This window comes from Polyodon spathula, chromosome 22 (genome assembly GCF_017654505.1).
Source record: "Polyodon spathula isolate WHYD16114869_AA chromosome 22, ASM1765450v1, whole genome shotgun sequence".
Taxonomy (NCBI): Eukaryota; Metazoa; Chordata; class Actinopteri; order Acipenseriformes; family Polyodontidae; genus Polyodon; species Polyodon spathula.
The window spans coordinates 9,900,306-9,920,955 of record NC_054555.1 but is presented as its reverse complement, the minus strand read 5'-3'; the positions used below and the strand labels follow the sequence as shown (position 1 = coordinate 9,920,955).

Genomic DNA, 20,650 nt, shown 5'->3' with positions numbered 1-20,650 from the left:
TCTTTCTGATGAGGCTCGTGACAGATTTCAGATAGATTCTAGAACTGGAGAAATTCGACTTGTGGGAAATGTTAATTTTGAAGAAACTACATTTCATGAAATTGAAGTCCAGGCAAGAGATGGAGCAGGACAGTCATCATTGTCACATTTTAAACTGCTTGTGGAAATAATTGACGTTAAAGACAATGTTCCTATAATATCTTTGAAATCTGTGACCAGCTCATTGCCAGAGGATTCTTTGCCTGGTACTGTGATAGCTGTCATAAACACATATGACGAAGACTCCGGGGATAGTGGTAAAGTTCGATGTTTCGTGCCAGTGAACCTCCCTTTTAAAATTATTTCAGAAGTAAAAAACTACTACATGCTAGTAACTGATGGGGCACTGGACAGGGAAGTAGAGTCAGAATTTAATATAACCATCACAGCAACCGACGAGGGCTCACCGCCTCTCTCCAGCATAAAAAAGGTTACAATATCAGTTTCAGATGTCAATGACAACTCATCGGTTTTTACGCAACCATTCTACACAGCGTACTTGATGGAAAACCAACCCCAGGGGACACTTATAATCACAGTGAAAGCTAAAGAGAAGGATGTGGAGCAAAATGCTAAAGTTATTTATTCTTTCATGGAAGACAGCATTCAAGGAGTAGCTTTATCTTCATACGTATCAATTAATTCTGACAGTGGGGAAATATTTGCATCACATCGGTTTGATTATGAACAATTTGGATATTTCCAGATCCAGGTTAAAGCCCAAGATGGTGGGAACACTCCTCTCTACAGTAACACTACTGTAAAAGTTTTTATAGTTGATCAAAATGATAACGCTCCAAAGGTGTTATACCCAAAGCAGAATGATGGCTCTGCATAATCGCAGAGCGCCTTTAAGAAAATGGGCACCAAGAGACACCAAATCTAGGGAGGCATGGCAATCGAGATGGCCCCTAAATACACTGTGAAAATAAAGTGCAAGGTGACCTACCAGCATCAAGCAGTCCTTGCAGAAACTGTAAGATGATTGGCATAGGGTAAGATATGGGGCCATAGCTTCTAGCCAGACACTAAGCTTAGAAATATCTCCACTTATAGGTGTACAAGGACCTAGTGGAGTCTGCCCTACCGGTCTGCAACGTATCCACAACCACATCTGATAGTCTTAGGGCTAACCAGCGGTCCCTTTCAGGGACCAGACCCATAGCCGGAACCTGCCCAGCTCCAGGTGCCAAAGAGAACCTTTCTTCTGAATGAGGAGATCCAGGTACAGAGGGATCTCCCAGGGCTGGCCGTGCAACAGTTGGCACAGGGGCTAAAACCAGATTCTCCTTGGGGCCACTAGGAGAACTGGCGCTTCCTCTAACCAGATCTTATCGAGAAAGTCCGGGAGCAGAAGTAAAGGCAACAAAGCATATAAAAACACTTTGGGCCATTCGTGCGCTAGAGCATCTACACCGAGTGGACTGCCTAAGTGTTGAAGGGAGTACCACTGGGGGCAATGCGTCATCCCTGCCGAGGTGAAGAAATTGACCTGCACCTTCCCTAACCATTCCCAAATGTGGTCCATTAAGTGAGGGTGTAGTCGCCACTCTGACAGATGCAGACCGTTCCTAGGCGAAAAGGTCTGCTGCTTAGTTCACCACTCCAGGCATGTAGGGACAGCAAGTTCCTCTGAGCCCATGTCAATAGCCTGAAGGCCATGCAATGCAACCTCAGTGACTGTAGGCCACCCTGGTGGTTGACATACACCACCACTGTTATGTTGTCCATCCTGATCAACACATGTGTACCACTCATCACCAGGAGGAAGTGGTGGAGAGCAAGGAGACCGGTTGCAACTCTGGCATGTTTATGTGCAGGGATGTCCAGTGGTCTGGCCAGGATCTGCATACTCCTCTGCATTCCCCACCCCACCCCATAACCCAAGTTGGAGGCATCTGTTGTTACCACTTTGTGGTTCAACACTACTCCCACTCTTACACCTTTTTGCAGGTGAGAGTTCATTCTCCACCAATGTAGGGCTGCTGAGCATGCATGAGACACAGTCAGCAGATGGTGTCTGTCGCGTTTGGTGTTGGGGTAGAACACATTGAGCCACGCTTGCAAGCAGACCCAGCTGAATGGCCGATATAGCTACAGCCATCAGACCCAATAGTTTCTGGCACAATAGGAGGATGACCTGCGATCCCTGTTGAAACAGGGAGAGATAATCCTGGATAGCTGCAACTCTGTCATACTGGAGTCCAGCTGGTGCCCCAAATATGACGTGCACTGCACTGGTGTAAGCCGATTGCATCATTGATGGTGAGGCCCAGCCTCGCCAGATGCTCTGTCATGACCTCTGTGTGGGCAACTGCTCCCTCTCGCTACTGGGAACAGATCAACCAGTTGTCAAGATAGTTTATTACTCTGATCCCCTTCAGCCACAGGGGAGCCAGTATAGTGCGTCAATGCACTTTGAAAACATACCAGGAGCTAAGGAGAGGTCAAATGGCAGCACAGTAAACTCATAAACCCTTCCTTGAAAAGAGAAGCAGACATACTTCCTGTGGTCTGGACGAAAGGGAATGTGAAAGTATGCGTACCATAAGTCCACGGTGGTGAACTGGAAGGACTGGAGAATGTGATGATTTGTCAATGTAGGGAACCTCTTTTCTTGTAAGAACCTGTTGAGGAGCCTCAGGTCTAAGATGGGGCAAAAACCATCATCTTTTTTGGGTCAGAAAATAGTACCCATCTCCGTGGGAGGTGGAGTCTACGTGATGAATGGCTCACTTGCACAACAAGACAGCCACTTTCTTGTGAACTACCAAGACCTGGAGAGGGTCTGTCAAGAAAGTATTCATGATACCTTGAAAGGGAGGAGGTCCATACAAAACATGAAACGTGTAACCATTTTGCACAGTGGTGAGCACCCAGGAGTCTCAGGTGCAAACGCGCCAGTATTGCAGCTGTTGTGGCGAAAAGGGGGTCTGAAGCCGCCAGTTTTCAGGGGCCCTGCTCGGGCTGCTGAGGCTTTGGTGGGGGAGTTTGCAGTGGCTGTTTGGGGCACTGGCCCTGAAAATGTCTCCTGTGATGCTGGTTTGTGGGCTGGCCACGTCCTGCGTTCCCTCTGCCTATCGGGTGGGCCCAGTTGTTTGCTGCTGGTGTGTCCTTTAGCCGATGCCTTATGTAACCCAGCAGAGACTTGGGAACTTGAACTGTCCTGGTGACAATCCGCATCTGAGGGACTCATGCTGGACAGGAGACCTGGCCACCAGCTCAGGCAGTGGATCATCTCGTAGTTAAAATACACCTTGAGAACACTTTCCATGTTTGACAGGCGAGTTGCCTGCGCTTCTGCTGCATATGTCTGCTTGAAATGCATTTCCGTCACCTTGCATTGAGGGTTTGGGCATGCTGGGTCTCTAGCCAACCGACCCACCAGCAGGGCCTTAACCATGTGTCACATAAAATAGGCTACCTCGAAGCCAGGTTCTTCCTCAGCAAGGGGCTCGTCTACCTGCATGCCAGAGGAGAAGGAGGCCCCCTCCCCAGAAGCTTCTATGGAAGGTGTGCCCTCTTGTGCCTCTTCCCATCCACCCTCAACTCCCCTGGGGGGGGGGGGGGGGGGGTATGGCAATTGGGGCTGAAACGGTGCCTGGACAGAGGCTAGGGCCACCAGTGCCTGTTTGGTCAAGAGCTCTAGGACCTGGGCCATCTGGGCTTTGAGGTCCATAATGTCCCTCACCTGCTTGGAACACTTTACCCTTCTTGCTTGCAGAGATGAGGAGAGACTGTGGGAGGCCTGCGCATCAAGGATGTCCAACAGGGGGTCTAGGGGCAGGTCATGGAGGAGGGGCTCTGGGGGTCCAAGAACCGGTGATGGTCCAGCCATAGAGGACACAAGCTTGCCCCCGTGGCCCTCTCCAACCAAGCATCTTTCACCCGCGGCTGAAAAGCCTCACAGATGCTGCAGGCCACGTCCCTCTCGAGGGCCAAGGTGCCATGTTGGATGCCAAGCACAGCACACAGAGAGTATGTTTATCCTCTTAAGAGATATTTGCATTGCAGGCCGTGCATTGGCTGACATGGGCCTGGTGTTGTGTATGGGCCCTGCACTGAACACCGCTTTCACTGCTCTCAATCACTGGTTAAAGTATGAACGCCGTGGGCTTACCCACTAGCACTGTAGCAGAGGGTACCGAACACCGTGAATAAATTGTGCATCACGTACTGTGCAGCACTGTATGCCCATGCACTAGTGTAGCAGTAGTATCAAGCACTGTGTGTACCATGCACCGTGTGCACGGTGCGTGCTTAGCCCCATGTACACTGAGTACCATGGCACTAAGTGCACAGAGTACCACGCATCACCGTGAGCTCTTGCACTAGTTCTGTGACAATGGCTGAGCACCATGTGCACTGCATGCACTGTGCATATAGATTGCCATGCGCACCGAGTACCGTGCACTATGCGTACCGTGTACCATGCAGTGCTGTGACTGTGCACTGGCGCTGTGGCACTGGGCACCGTGTGCCGTTACCCAAGTACCAAAGGCTAAGCGTGCGCCATGGTACCGGAGCACTGGATAGAGCCACTACACAAATGTGCCTACACTAACTGTGCAGTCATACACACCTGGTCAGTGCGTAGCGTGCACCAGGAGGACACAAGGGCCAAAGTAGTGGTGGGCGAATTGACACAGACAGCAAAAACACAGTAGAAAGATAGGGGAGAGCACACTGTTTGTTTACCATGCCTAACTCACCGGGGTGGTGGTGGGGCTACGCAGCCAGTGAGGTCTACTTGACAGTGGGGATACAGCAAGGACTAGCCCCATGTAGGAACTGTGTACTCTCAGAAGGAAATAGACAACCACTCATAGGTGACTGCACAGGCAGTCACTCATGGAGGCTGCTGAAAGACAGAAAGGAGAAAGGCTCAGTCTTTTCAAAGTTGTTGATTCCGGGAAAGCAGCGAGCCAGCTTCAGCAAAAATGCAAGGGAAATACAATCGACTCCATTCGAATCGAGAAGCTCTTTTCTATCAACACGCTCAGCTCAACACAGAGGTCTTACTGTACCTTCTTGAGAAGGAAAAATTGAAATGGCTTCCTTGGGATGACAGTTTTATCCCCTCAGTGGGCTGGACCGAGTGACCCAGTATCCCAGGAAGGGGCCTATCAGTAGCTCTGTTATAGAGAGGTCAGCGATACCTACTCAATGGGCAGGCATATCCCATACATAATGTCATTGGTTGTCGTCTTCGAATTGAAGGGAAACTGCCAGTTTTAAAGAATCAATTTGCTGTTACCGGAACACACATGGTTTACTTTACAATCTACTGGCATAACATTAGTACCAGTACCTGGGTTTCCCACTTCAGGCAGGACACGCCTTAAAAAATCAGGCAGGACACGTCTTATATTGATATACTGGTCCTATACAGACAGTTCAGCATTGCAGTAAGTCTAGTCTGGGAAGCCACATTGATATGCTTTTTCTGTTTTTCAGGAGGAGGGACTGCTTTAAATACAGCCATCTGTTAACCATGAGCGTTGCTGACTCAGACACTCTGGCAGCAATGACAACACAACAGATTGGCAGTGGGAAGTTAGAACAAGACAGAAATAATTTGCTACATATTTTAGCAGCACTGCTCAGACAATAATATAACTTTTCATAATATCCTCAATAATTACAGACAGGGATTTGTCACAAAACTGTATACTGATGAAGACACAAACCAAAAAGTGGATTTACTTAACTTTGTTTCTTACACGTTTTACCTAGTACACTATTTCGAGGTATGTGTAAACACAACTATAATGTTAACATTAGTTGAGGTTTTTGCATTCCCATTTGTGGAATTAGTGTTGTTATATTGCATCCTCAGAGCAACCTGTCATATCTACATCTCACACCGAGAATCAGACAGCTGCTCCCCAGGTTCTGAGGGTGAGATACTGTACACATAAATGTTCTGTGATGCTTTAGATGCTGGCATGTTTTTTTGTTTGTTTTGTTAGCCAATCGCTAAATCTCAGTTACTGTTACTATTAGCACAATTCTCAAAACAGTTAACACAAACAATTGCGCGATTTGCAAAAATTCAAATGCAATTGCAAAATGAAGCAAACATGTTACATTTATTCATACATCTTGCAAAATCTAATATTTACATCAATTCTTCAAGCATTTACATTCATATCATTTAACTCTTAAACCAGAACAAAGTACAACATTCAATTATAAATAGATCATGCAATGTAAAGGCACATTATCAAACAGAAAACCAGTATACACACAATTTTTAATGTTTTTTTTTTGTGTGTGTGTGTGTCATTTCATGGGAACTATATTTAGTTATTAATTTATAATTAAAAAGATAAGAATTTTGCATGATCAATGTCTGGTGTTACAATTATATTTTCGTTCTGCATCACTAAGGCACCAGGCTCTGTCTAGCCTTATCATTTCAACTCCATTGCGACAGATGTTCTCCCTTCGCCCGTTCACTATTTCTTTCAAATGGAACTCTGTAGATTGCCTTCATGCTGATATTATGCCTCTTTAGAATGCGGTGAATGGTTGACACACTTATGCTGGTCACACCATGAAAAACATCCTCATGTGCATCTATTTAGCTTTCTAACTCACAAAGGTGAATGCCATTGTTAGCACAGACCAGAACAATGGCCAGTTCTTGTTCTGATGTCAAGAGACGACTACGTCTGACATAAGCAGCTCTTCTTTCAATCCTAAAAAAAATAAATAAAAATAAAATACATTTGACTATCGATATGCTAATGTACAATACATATGCATATTTACTGTATAAAACAAAGAAGGGAACTGCATCAGCATGCAAGGTGCAAACATTATAAATACAATAGGTTACATAAAGTACTGCTATTCACACATACCTATTCTCAGTTCAAAATATACAAATTCCAGATGCAACTGTTGATCTCCGCAGAACTGGTTGCACTGCCAGCCCAGCTTCCCTCATTTTCATACTGTGGTTGACGATGTAGTCCACAATTATTGCTCAGATTTCATTTATTACAGCAATATGCTGTGGTCTCACCCAGGCTGGCTGTCTCCTATGTCGAATACCATGACCGTGGCCATGATCACCACTCTGTTCACATCCACATCCACGACTATGTCCACCAGCTTGCCCACCTTCTCCTGCCTGCTCCATGTGTCAGCACAATTTGTGAAATGTTGATTTAAAGTAATGAGCATGTCTTGTGTGCAACAGCATAGAGATGTTTGCATATGAAAACAAGACACTGACTTATTTAACTTGTATTAAGTGATGGAATTGCATTTAGTGAACCATACACATGGTTTAGAATTTTGGATTTTGTGTGTTGAATAGAGAAACATGTTGGTAGTTTTGTAAATGAGGAGTCAGTTTCGGTGTTTATGTTAACTGTTTTGAGAATTGGGATATAGTTTCAGGAATTTAACTTTAGCTTTGAGAAAAACTGTAAAGGGTAACAACTATGAGACAACGTATGTCAAAATAGTCTGGTAGACATATTAGTTTGTGCCTTTGCAATTCTGTAGTTTGCCAACATAACGGTGATTGAATCTATGGTTGCATCTGTGCATTGTGAAAGTTAACTTATAAAGAAATGTGTAAAAAAGGGGTTTGGGGGGGGGGGGGGGGGGGGGGGGGGGGGGGGTCATGGGGGGTGATTGATTGGGGGGGGGGGGGGGGGGTCAAGTGGAAAGTTACTTCTCCTAAAGACAATAATCAGCAATTTGTATCACAAGTTACCAAACTCTCTATTTGTGTACAACAAAATCATCAATGCAATTTGCACTATCAACATGAAAGGTTTTGACAAGACACACATGGACTGAGCATTAAGTAAGGATAATTGGTTCTAGTTGTGTTAAAGTGGTTAGAGTGTACTGATTTAACTATATCATGTCTTTTCCCAGATTGAAGGACAATGGAAAGGAAAGGACAGGAAAGAAAGAAAGAAAGAAAGAAAGAAAGAAAGAAAAAGAAAGAAAGAAAGAAAGAAAGAAAGAAAGAAAGAAAGAAAGAAAGAAAAAAGAAAGAAAGAAAGAAAGAAAGAAAGAAAGAAAGAAAGAAAGAAAGGACAGAGAAAGGAAATAGAGTCAGAGAGCAAGATTATCATGCTATAAATAAATATGAAGCCCCTCTATATTATTATTATTATATTTATTATTATTATTATTATTATTATTATTATTATTATTATTAGTGTAATATTCAAAGTGAAATGTAGATAATTACATTAGTAATTGCAAGTATATTTTGGTTTGTTTGTTTTTTCCTCCACACTGAAATGTTGTAGTACACTGTCAGACTAGTTAACTTTGCTAACTTGACCAGACGAGAAACCTAATAAACCAGACCAGTAGGGCATTCTCAGAGGATCTGCATTTATATTTGTATATATTCCCTATTTTCTTTAAACTGAAATATTGAACACCTGGCATATTTATAGGATGTACATTGGTAAACTGTAATCACTACTGCTTTATTAGATACAAAGTCAACATTATGCCTGGTGTTTAACATTTTGTTAGTTTAAATCCACGGATCCCCTGTGAATGGTCAGAGTGTTTGTCCATTTCATATAAAGGCATTGTAAGATGTCTAACTTGACAGAAGGTGTAAAATAAATGCATATACATCAGGAACATAGTTATCATCTTAAATGGGGAATTATGAAGAGGTGTTATAAAAGGTGATGTGTTCCACAAGTATACAAGTACAGTGGCCAACATTTTGCTTCATAAAGTGCAATGAAACCTGCAGAAAAACATATTGAATTACACACTGCTTTGTAGTTTCACATATACAGTACTATAGTTTAAAATGACTTCTGAATCTGAAATTCTAGAGTGTTTCAAAACTTCTGGCGACAGCTGCAGTGAAACTCTCTGTCTTTACCACGGCATCAAATGTGTTAGAAACTTTGTGCTTGCATTTTTCCATTTCTGCACTGAAGTTGAGAGCATTCATACAGAATCCTATTTTAATAACCATCTGGGTTAGCATACTGATGGCATGGAAGGATGGAATTAAGACCAGATTAGTTGATGGAGCTGCTCATTCACTCACATGTTGTAGTTCTAGTTTTGAATCCTGAAGGCTATGAGTTCAAAATAAGACAAGCAAGCTGTGCAAGTTTTTTTTTAAATTTATTTATTTATTTTCAGTAGTGCAACCCTTACAGGGAGTTATGTCAGAGTAACACTTTGAAAGAAAATGTTGGGAAATGTGAAGTGATGAAGTAGAAGCAGTAGATAGATTTTAAAGCCTAATATCAAAAATGTAGTGCAAGTTGTCCATTCCTTTTACCTTATTATAAATTACAATAGTGCCATCTATATTTCATAAGCTTGTAAAATAACTTGACCATTAATTGAATGGGTTATTTCATTGAGCACTATGGTACCAGTACTGTACCAGAAACTACCACTCGAAATATCATAATCTTATACCAGGACTATAATATTTCATAAAAATTACTATTCAATGCATGTATATCTATTATAATATATATATATATATATATATATATATATATTATATATATATATATATATATATATATATATATATATAGATATATAGAGAGAGAGAGAGAGAGAGAGAGAGAGAGAGAGAGAGAGAGAGAGAGAGAGAGAGAGAGATAATAAAATACAATTAAAATAAATACAAAACAAAGAGAATTTTCTTCATAGAATTTGATATTTTTTCTGTTATCTTTATTTTTCCAACATATATAATGATAAGTGGCTGTAGTTTACTTGAAAATTATATTTTAAAACGTTGTAATGAATAAGTCTGTGTCTTTAAACGGTGTGTTGTGCAGTTCTTGACTTGTACTCTAAGTGCCACTGTTGGCTAATGAGGCGATGTTCTGCAAGCCAATACCCAGCAGGACCTCCCATAATATTGCTCTGTATAAGACAGTCAGAAAGACCAGCTTGCTCTATACAGTGGATGGATTACAACGCAGAAGCTGCGGCTACGATTCTTTCAGTGCATTTGGAATAATAAGAATATAGTGATACATTTTTGGATTTTATTATTTCAAACTAATGTGTACATTCGATTCTTTATCATGGTAAATATGGGAATCTGTGGATTTGAGATCGCCCTGCAAACAATAGGTTGGACACTAAAACGGCAAGTACAGTTCTTTATTATCCTTGTATGTGTTACAGATTTAGCTTTTGGACAAGTTCGCTATTCTGTTCCAGAGGAAATGAAAAAGGGATCTTTTGTAGGTAATATTGCTCAAGACTTGGGGCTTGATGTAAAAAGACTGGTAACTGGTAACGCTCGTATAGCTATTGAAGGAAGCATCGAGTATGTTGAGTTAAATATGGAGAAAGGACAACTCATTGTTAAAGACAGGATAGACAGAGAGCAGTTGTGTGGACAGATATCTCCTTGCAGTTTCAGTTTTGAAGTTATTCTTGAAAATCCACTGAAATTATATGCTGTTACGGTTGAAATTCTGGATATTAACGACAATGCACCAGTGTTTCCCAAAAACAAAATTAAATTAGAAATAAGTGAGTCAGCTATACCAGGCGCACGATTCTTACTTGACAGCGCCGTGGACCCTGATGTGGGCATTAATTCACTTCAAAGCTATAGCCTTAAACCTAGTGATAATTTCATTTTAAAGCCGAATACTCGTCCTGATGGCAGTAAAGAGGTAGCGATGGTGCTGCAAGCACCACTAGATAGAGAAAAGCAAGACGAGCTTTCATTAATTTTAACTGCTGTTGATGGCGGGGACCCACAGAGGTCGGGCACAATGAACATACACATAATTGTTCTGGATGCCAACGATAATGCTCCTGTTTTTAGCCAGGCAGTTTACAAAACTACTGTGATTGAGAATGCATTAAAAGGCACATTAGTCACGACAGTGAACGCAGTTGATTTAGATGAAGGATCTTATGGGGAAATAACCTACTCGTTTACCCAGATTACAGACACTGTTGGTGGACTGTTTAATTTAGATCCACTTACTGGTGAAATACAAGTGATAGGAGAAATTGATTTTGAAAAGAGACGACTTTATGAAGTAAATATACAAGCGAGAGACCACGGTGGTCTTACAGATTCAAGTAAAGTAATAATTGAAATAATTGATGTAAATGACAATGCCCCTGTAATAACATTGAAATCAATATCGAGCCCTATACCTGAAGACTCGTTACCTGGTACAGATATAGCTCTTATCAGTGTTCAGGATATTGACTCTGGAAAAAACGGGTTGGTTCGTTTATCAATCAACCAAAAACTTCCATTTAAAATAAAATCGACTTTGAGGAATTATTATACTTTGATGACTGAGACAACGTTAGACAGGGAAAAACTCGACCAATATAACATAACCATTACTGCCACAGATGAAGGGTCGCCTCCTCTTTCCAGTAAACAAACAATTATCCTAGAGATAGCTGACGTGAACGATAATGCACCAACCTTTGATCAGAGTGTATACACGAGGTATGTGATGGAAAATAACTCCCCTGGGTTATCTATCTTTTCATTACAAGCAAGGGACTGTGACTTGAATCAAAACGCACGTATTTCTTATTTCATTGAAGAAAACGAGATTAATGGAACACCCGTGTCGTCATATATTTCCATTAACTCAGATAGCGGCATCGTTTATGCAGGTCGCTCCTTTGATTATGAGAAAATCAAAGATTTCCAAATACATGTCAAAGCTGAAGACAGTGGTTCTCCGCCACTCAGCGGTAACGTGACTGTAAACATCTTTGTGCAAGACCAGAACGACAATGCGCCTCAGATTCTCTATCCAGTACAAACTGAAGGGTCACCGGTGGCTGAAATGGTGCCTCGTTCAGCTGATGTTGGCTATCTTGTGACTAAAGTGGTAGCTGTTGATGCGGACTCTGGACAGAATGCGTGGCTCTCATACAAACTGCACAAAGCTACAGACAGGACACTTTTTGAAGTGGGGCTGCAAAATGGGGAGATAAGGACGTTGCGCCAGGTTGTTGACAAAGATGCTAAGAAACAAAGACTTGTTGTTTTAGTGGAGGACAATGGTCAGCCCTCTCGTTCAGCTACAGTGAATGTGAACGTGGCGGTTGCAGACAGCTTCCCTGAAGTACTTTCAGAATTCGGGGACTTCATGAAGGATAAGGATTACAACGAAAATCTGACATTTTATCTGGTGGTGTCATTAGTTACAGTTTCCTTTCTTTTTATTGTCTCAATAATAGTTCTATTGTCAGTAAAGTTTTGCAAATGGAGACATTCTAGAATGTTTTACAAATCCAATGGAAACCTCCCAGTCATTCCAAGTTCGTATTATCCACCTCGCTATGCAGACGCTGGCGGAACTGGAACACTTCAACACGTGTACAATTACGAGGTTTGCTTAACTACTGATTCAGGTAAAAGCGAATTCAAATATATCAGACCTTGTAGTCAAAGCCTTGTATGTGTTGACCCCAGTGGAACAGAGACCGTGCTACACGAGCAGAAGGAGAAGAATGTAAGCGAAGACACTGATTTTTACAAACAGGTGAGTCTCTGTTTTTTGGATTTTAAGACTAGATGTGTATTATGGTTGTACTGATCACATAAGACTGAATGATACTGAAGTTAGGTACAATTTTCTAGAATACCAATTATATACAAGTACCACCTTTGCTGTTGCTGTTGATTTCTCCTTAATACAGCAACGTTTATCATCATTATAACAGGTGTTGTTTATGTAAGAAATTGAGCATCTTTTTTTCAAACCTGTCAACTTGTTTTTCATTAGGGATTAAGTGATAAGTATGTCGCTGTTTATCAACATGGTGGTGAAAAGCAATGCATGTCCTATTAGGCTGCACATAGATCTGTATATATTGATTAACACAGTGAAGATTATAAACATCACGACTGGTCATCGTTTAATAATGGTGACGATCATTTTGTCCCTTGTGTGGATATGTTATTTTTGTTTTGTTTTGTTTTGCTTTTTTAATAAGCGATACTATTCTTTCAATAAAACGCTATTAAGAAATTAAACTGGTGCATAACACACACACACACACACACACACACACACACACACACACACACACACACACACACACACACACACACAATATATATATATATATATATATATATATATATATATATATATATATATATATATATACAACATTTGTGTTGCAAACAACCAAACTAAAGAAGCATGTAAGGTAAAATAATAATATAATAATAATAATAATAATAATAATAATAATAATAATAATAATAATAATAATAATAATAATAATAATAATTTATTGGAAAATAATAGAACACTGTCTTTATGTTTTGAGGGTACGATCAGCACACAGCATAAACATGCACACAGTTCAGATATTTCACAAAAATTTGATCGTATCATTCAATTGGCAACATTTCTTAAGTTTGTATACTGTGGCTTTAAACAAATATATCTGCTATTCCTAACTAGGACTCTAAGTGCCACTGTTGATCAACGAGGTGATGTTGCGCAAGCAGAGATCTAGAAGGACCTCCCATATTATTGTTCAGTATAAGACAGACAGGAAGAGCAGCTTGCACTATACAGTGCGTGGATTACAACACAGAAACTAGGTCCGCAGAAACTGCGGCCACGGAAGCTCTGTACGTTTTGGATAATTTGAATACACGATAAAGCATCTCGTAAACGGGTTTAATTTGCCATTTAGAGCCTCTTCTGGTGTACATATTTACATGTTCATCATGTTAAACATTGGATTCAGTCGGTATGATGTTGCATTTACAAACGGAGGATGGGCACTGAAATGGCAAGTACAGTTATTCCTTCTTTGTTTGTATCGTTTAGATTCGGTGCATGGGCAAGTTCGATATTCCATTCTAGAAGAAATGACAAGAGGGTCCTTTGTAGGTAATATTGCACAAGACTTAGGTTTAGACCTTAAAAGACTGAGATCTGGCAGCGCACGAATCGTTACAGAAGAAAGCACTCCCTATATTAACCTTGATGCAGATAAAGGGATATTGGTTGTGAGACAGAGAATAGACAGGGAGCAATTATGTGGGCAAATATCTCCGTGTACGTTAAGTTTTGAGATCGTTCTTGAAAATCCTTTTGAATTACACCGTGTCACAGTGGAAATTCGAGATGTTAATGACAACAAGCCAGTTTTTTCACAAAACGAAATCCGATTAGAAATAAGCGAGTCGGCAGTGCCAGGAGCTCGGTTCCTACTAGAAAGCGCAGTGGACCCTGATGTGGGTATTAACACTCTCCAAAGCTACACTCTTAACCCAACAGATCATTTTATATTAACGGCCCGTTCTGCATCTAATAAACATGTTGAAATGGTGCTCCAGTCTTCTTTAGATAGAGAAAAACAAGATGATATTGTTTTAATATTAACAGCTGTTGATGGGGGGAACCCTCAGAGGTCTGGCACAGTTAAAATACACATAGTGGTTTTAGATGCCAATGACAATGCTCCCGTTTTTAGCCAGCCGGTTTACAAAACGTCTGTGCTTGAAAATTCTTTAAGGGGTACTTTAGTGGTGACAGTTAACGCAACTGATGCAGATAAGGGATCATATGGGCATGTAACATATTCGTTTATCCACATCACAGACACCGTTGGTGAAATGTTCGAACTAGATCCACATAATGGTGAAATCAAGGTCGCAGGGCAAATCGATTTCGAAAAAGACAAAATTTATGAAATAAACATACAAGCTAAAGATGACGGCGGTCTTACAGATTCCAGTAGTGTAATAATTGACGTTATTGATGTAAATGATAATGCTCCAGTAATAAAGCTAAAGTCGTTTTCAAGTCCTATGCCCGAAGATTCATTACCCGGTACAGTCGTAGCTCTTATTAATGTCCAAGATACAGACTCTGGGAAAAATGGGCAGATTCATTGTTCAGTTAACAGAAACATTCCCTTTAAAATTAAATCATCATTAACGAACTATTACACTTTGGTTACTGATAATATTTTGGACAGAGAAACTGTTTCAGTATATAATATTACAATCACTGCTACAGACGAAGGCTATCCCTCTCTATCCAGTAACCACACAATAACACTGAGGATTTCAGATATTAATGATAATGCTCCTACTTTTAATCAGGACGTGTTCACCGCGTATATAACAGAAAACAATTCCCCAGGAAAGTCTATCGCTTCTATAATAGCCAAAGATCCTGACTGGGAACAAAACGCTCGAATATCTTACTTCCTTATAGAAGCGCAAATAAATGAAACTCCAGTGTCTTCATTTATTTCCATTAACTCAGATAGTGGCACCGTTTATGCAGCGCGCTCGTTTGATTATGAGCAAATCAGAGAGTTCCAAATCCACGTTAATGCTCAGGATGGAGGTTCCCCTCCTCTTAGCAGCAATGTGACTGTAAACATCTTTGTGCAAGACCAGAACGACAATGCGCCTCAGATTCTCTATCCAGTACAAACTGAAGGGTCACCGGTGGCTGAAATGGTGCCTCGTTCAGCTGATGTTGGCTATCTTGTGACTAAAGTGGTAGCTGTTGATGCGGACTCTGGACAGAATGCGTGGCTCTCATACAAACTGCACAAAGCTACAGACAGGACACTTTTTGAAGTGGGGCTGCAAAATGGGGAGATAAGGACATTGCGCCAGGTTATTGATAAAGATGCTAAGAAACAAAGACTTGTTGTTTTAGTGGAGGACAATGGTCAGCCCTCTCGTTCAGCTACAGTAAACGTGAACGTGGCGGTTGCAGACAGCTTTCCTGAAGTACTTTCAGAGTTCAGTGACTTCAAGCAGGATAAGGATTACAACGAGAATCTGACATTTTATTTAGTGGTGTCATTAGCTACAGTTTCCTTTCTCTTTATTGTCTCCATTATAATTCTTTTGTCAGTAAAGTTCTGCAAATGGGGACATTTTACACTGTTCTACAAATCCACAAATGGAACCCCCCCGGTTATTCCTAGTTCATATTACCCGCCCCGCTATGCAGACGTTGGAGAAACAGGAACACTTCGCCACGTGTACAATTACGAGGTGTGTCTGACGACTGATTCTGGAAAGAGCGAATTCAAATATATCAGACCTTGTAGCCAAAGTCTTGTAAATGTTGACTCGAGTGGAGCAGAGACAATACCCCATGTGAGGGAGAAGAACTTAATACAAGAGGTAGATCCAGCGACACAGGTGAGAAGCATTTTTGTAATACAGCATAAGCTATAGCAATTATGTGTTATGCTACAAACGAATCACGTTCAGAATTGTATTGTTTTATCTATTGTGCATGGGTCGTTGTTCACCACTGTGGTACTACATTATTGGAATGATCCCATCTGATCACATCAAAACCAAAATGCTAATTAATTCCACGTTTACTCGAGTAAAAATTGTAAAATGTAATGTATTAAACTGTATATACCTTAAAACGACAGGCATATTCTGTATACATTTCTACTTTACAATATTAAGGTAAATATAGTAAAAAAAAAAAAAAAAGTTAGCAAATGAATACTTAGTTAATAAATAATCCTCCTAGTTTTCCATTTTATTGAAAACACTTGATTACATTGAAGATTTGCAAACATTTTAATATTCACTTTAATCGATAGTAGCCTACAAACATGTCAATGTTAGGCAAAACGTATTAATAACATTAGTAAGTTATGCATTCCCTATATATTATAGTTTAAATGTGGATTTGTGTAGTCCTTCAAATGTACTCTAAGTGCCGCTGTTGATCAGTCGGGTGATTTTTTTTGCAAGAAAAAAATCCAGCAGGACCTCCCATATTATTGCTCAGTATAAAAAAGACAGAAAGAGCAGCTTGAACTATACACTGTGTGGATTACAAACAGATAAGGCGGCTAGGATACTCAGCATGTCTGGATTTGGATATTATTTATATACGAGATACCTGGAAATTATAAGGCATTGATATATGTTCATATCTCAATATTTATCATGTTGAACCTCGGATTACGTCGATTTGACTTCGCTGTAAGAAACAAAGGCTGTTCAGTGAAATGGCAAGTACAGTACTGCATCCTTTGTTTGTGCGTAGCAGATTTTGCATATGGACAAGCTCGCTATACGATTCCAGAAGAAATGAATAAAGGTTCAGTTGTTGGTAATATTGCACAAGATTTGAAATTAGATGTTGAAAGACTGATATCTGGCAGGGCTCGTATGGTTACTAAAGGCAGCACTCATTATGTCGGACTGGATGTAAATAAAGGGATACTAGCTGTTAACGAAAGAATTGACAGGGAGAATTTATGCGGACAAGTGTCTCCTTGTAGTTTTAGTTTTGAGATTGTTCTTGAAAATCCTCTTGAATTACATCGCATTACAGTGGAAATTCAGGATGTTAACGATAATACTCCTACATTTCCAAAGAATGAGATTCAACTGGAAATTAGTGAGTCAGCTTTACCAGGAGCTCGCTTCCTTCTGGAAAGCGCAGTGGACCCCGATGTAGGCATAAACGCTCTACAAAGCTACACTCTTAACCCCACTGATCATTTTCGCTTAAAGACTAGTTCTGGTAGCAGTAAATATGTAGAGATGGTGCTACAATCTGCTTTAGACCGTGAAAATCAAGGTGAGCATGTTCTTATTTTAACTGCCGTAGATGGTGGGACCCCTCAGAGGTCGGGTACATTGCAAATAAGCGTAATTGTTCTCGATGCCAACGACAACGCTCCCGTTTTTAGTCAGGCAGTGTATAAAGCTTCTGTGTTTGAACACTCGGTGAAAGGTACTTTAGTAACGACCGTTACTGCAACTGATGCCGATATAGGATCACATAAAGAAATAACTTATTATTTTACTCACGTCACCGAGACCATTTCAGAAATGTTTGAATTAGACCCAGATACAGGCGAAATTAGCATTGCTGGACAAGTGGATTTTGAAAAACAAAACGTGTATGAGATAAATGTCCAAGCAAAAGATTATGGTGGTCTTACAGATTCCACTAACGTAATAATAGAAATTGTAGATGTAAATGACAATGCCCCTGTAATAACTCTGACGTCATTCTCGAGTCCTATACCCGAAGATTCGCTGCCGGGCACAGTCATAGCTCTTATTAATGCTCAAGATTTAGACTCTGGAAAAAATGGCCAGATTCGTTGTTCAATTAACCAACAGCTGCCTTTCAAAATACAATCTTCCTTATCAAACTACTACACATTGGTGACTAGAAGTATTTTGAATAGAGAGATGATCTCAGAATATAACATTACCATTACTGCTACAGATGAAGGCTCACCCCCTCTCTGCAGTAATCAAACGATAACTCTTAAAATATCTGATATTAACGACAATGCACCGACTTTCAATAAGAACCTGTACACGACATATGTGATGGAAAACAACTCGCCGGGCGTATCGATTTTTTCGTTACAAGCTGAAGACCCTGACTGGAGCAATAACGCTCGTATATCTTACTTTCTTGAAGACGGACAGGTACACGGGAAACATGTTTCTTCATATATTTCTATTAACTCGGATAATGGAATAATGTATGCAGTTCGCTCTTTTGATTATGAGCAAATCGGAGGCTTCAAATGCCATGTTATAGCTAAAGACGGAGGGTCGCCGTCACTTAGCAGCAACGTGACTGTAAACATTTTTGTGCAAGACCAGAACGACAATGCGCCTCAGATTCTCTATCCAGTACAAACTGAAGGGTCACCGGTGGCTGAAATGGTGCCTCGTTCAGCTGATGTTGGCTATCTTGTGACTAAAGTGGTAGCTGTTGATGCTGACTCTGGACAGAATGCGTGGCTCTCTTACAAACTGCACAAAGCTACAGACAGGACACTTTTTGAAGTGGGGCTGCAAAATGGGGAGATAAGGACTTTGCGCCAGGTTGTTGACAAAGATGCTGTGAAACAAAGACTTGTTGTTTTAGTGGAGGACAATGGTCAGCCCTCTCGTTCAGCTACAGTGAATGTGAACGTGGCGGTTGCAGACAGCTTCCCTGAAGTACTTTCAGAGTTCAGTGACAATGCGCAGGATAAGGATTACAATGAACATCTGACATTTTATTTGGTGGTGTCATTGGCTACAGTTTCGTTTCTCTTTATTGTTTCCATTATAGTTTTGTTGTCGATGAAGTTATGCAATTGGAGACATTCTAAACTGTTTTATAAATCGAATGGAAACCTCCCTGTTTTTCCTACTTCGTATTACCCTCCCCGCTATGCAGACGTTGGAGAGACAGGAACACTTCGCCATGTGTACAACTACGAAGTTTCTTTAACAAGCGATTCGGGAAAAAGTGAATTCCGATATATCAGACCTTGCAGCCCAAATGTTTTAAGCCTTGAGCCCAGCGCTGCAGAGACAATGCCACATATTCAGAAGGAGAATAACATTATTGAAAAGAGTGACCTTTCCATGCAGGTGAGCCGCGATAGTAAATACAATTACATGTTGCAAAATGCCAATGTATCAATTGTATTTATGGATTTAATTATATTTGTTTCTTTCAACGTAATTTTATTTTCCTTGAAGACATTTTGTTAGTATTAAAAAGAAGAGTGGGGTATAGTTAGACAGGTGTAACTAGGGACTGTATAGTAGCTGCAACATCTGTAGGCATGCCACTGATTGACAGCAGAGCTTCAACGTTATTTCCAACAAATTTACTGCATTTGAAAAGTAAAACATGAATGTGGGTCTTGTTCGTGAGTTTGAAATGTCCGTAACTCAATCAGTGTTCACTTGTTTAATAATTGTGTACACATGCTATCTACAGCCTCAATCTTGCGAGTAATACAAGGATACAGCACAGTAACGTGATGCTCGTGTTGTTAAGGTTTGACAGTTTTTTAAAATCATACTATATGTGGGAAAATGCTACATATGCAGGAAAAGCTTGGTTAACGAAGTGCTTGTTTTACTTTATTTTAAACAAAAATACAGTCGTGCACCTTGCTCAGTCATTCAGATTCCCTTGGCTTGGTTGCTATTATTTTGCTTTGTTTAAAACTAAATTGTTCCTTGTACAATTGCCCGTACTTGGATACATTTGTTGGTACCGTTGTTATTGCCTTGTCCATGACTAGCGCGTCCCAGTAACGCTGGAATGTTTTTTCTATTGTTTTGTCCAGATGACAGTATTTGCACTGTTCAGATTATGTTATTAATGTTGATAGTTGTTAGAATTAATACAGCAGCAATGATTAGTTGGTACTCTGTTTTTATACTGCTCAGCGAACCCTACTGTAGCTTCTAAAGACTTTACGCACTGTGACGTTGCTGCTGAACTGGGTGAACTTAAGTTGTGCCTGGGGTCTAGAGGGAGATCGTTACCCCGGTGTACCCTGAGCCAGTGTCTTTGAGCTCTGTACTCTAATGCTGTAATAACAGACAACAAACCTGTGCAAAGGAAATAAATAATATTTAATAGAGAAATCTCGTTTGGACATTGTTTATACACTTCGTGAACCCGGCCGGCTCACCTGAAGAGAACACCTAAACTTTACAGGCCTACAAAGTGATTAATTACAATCTCATCATCCTCAGATCGACTCATAATACATCCGTTTTTACTCACCCTCTTCCTCCTTCTCCTCCTTTGATTTTATTTTTTTTAATTGTTTTGGC

At 40.6% G+C, this 20,650-nt stretch overlaps 1 protein-coding gene and 1 pseudogene across 8 annotated transcripts in view; both read left to right on the top strand.

Moving 5' to 3' along the window:
• Positions 1-20,650, top strand: part of LOC121296790 (protocadherin gamma-A4-like) — a 115,879-nt gene that overhangs the window by 27,778 nt on the left and 67,451 nt on the right. The window contains exon 1 of one of the 8 annotated variants that reach the window (XM_041222580.1): positions 13,693-16,219. The exons of 6 other annotated variants lie outside the window; for them this stretch is intronic. In XM_041222580.1, the coding sequence (XP_041078514.1) occupies positions 13,760-16,219 (2,460 nt within the window). In that variant the 5' untranslated portion in view covers positions 13,693-13,759. Of the gene's footprint in view, positions 1-13,692; positions 16,220-16,978; positions 19,445-20,650 lie in introns of those variants that run through there. One more of the 8 variants, XM_041222581.1, reaches the window with a different exon arrangement.
• LOC121296791 lies at positions 9,803-12,517 on the top strand (annotated as a pseudogene).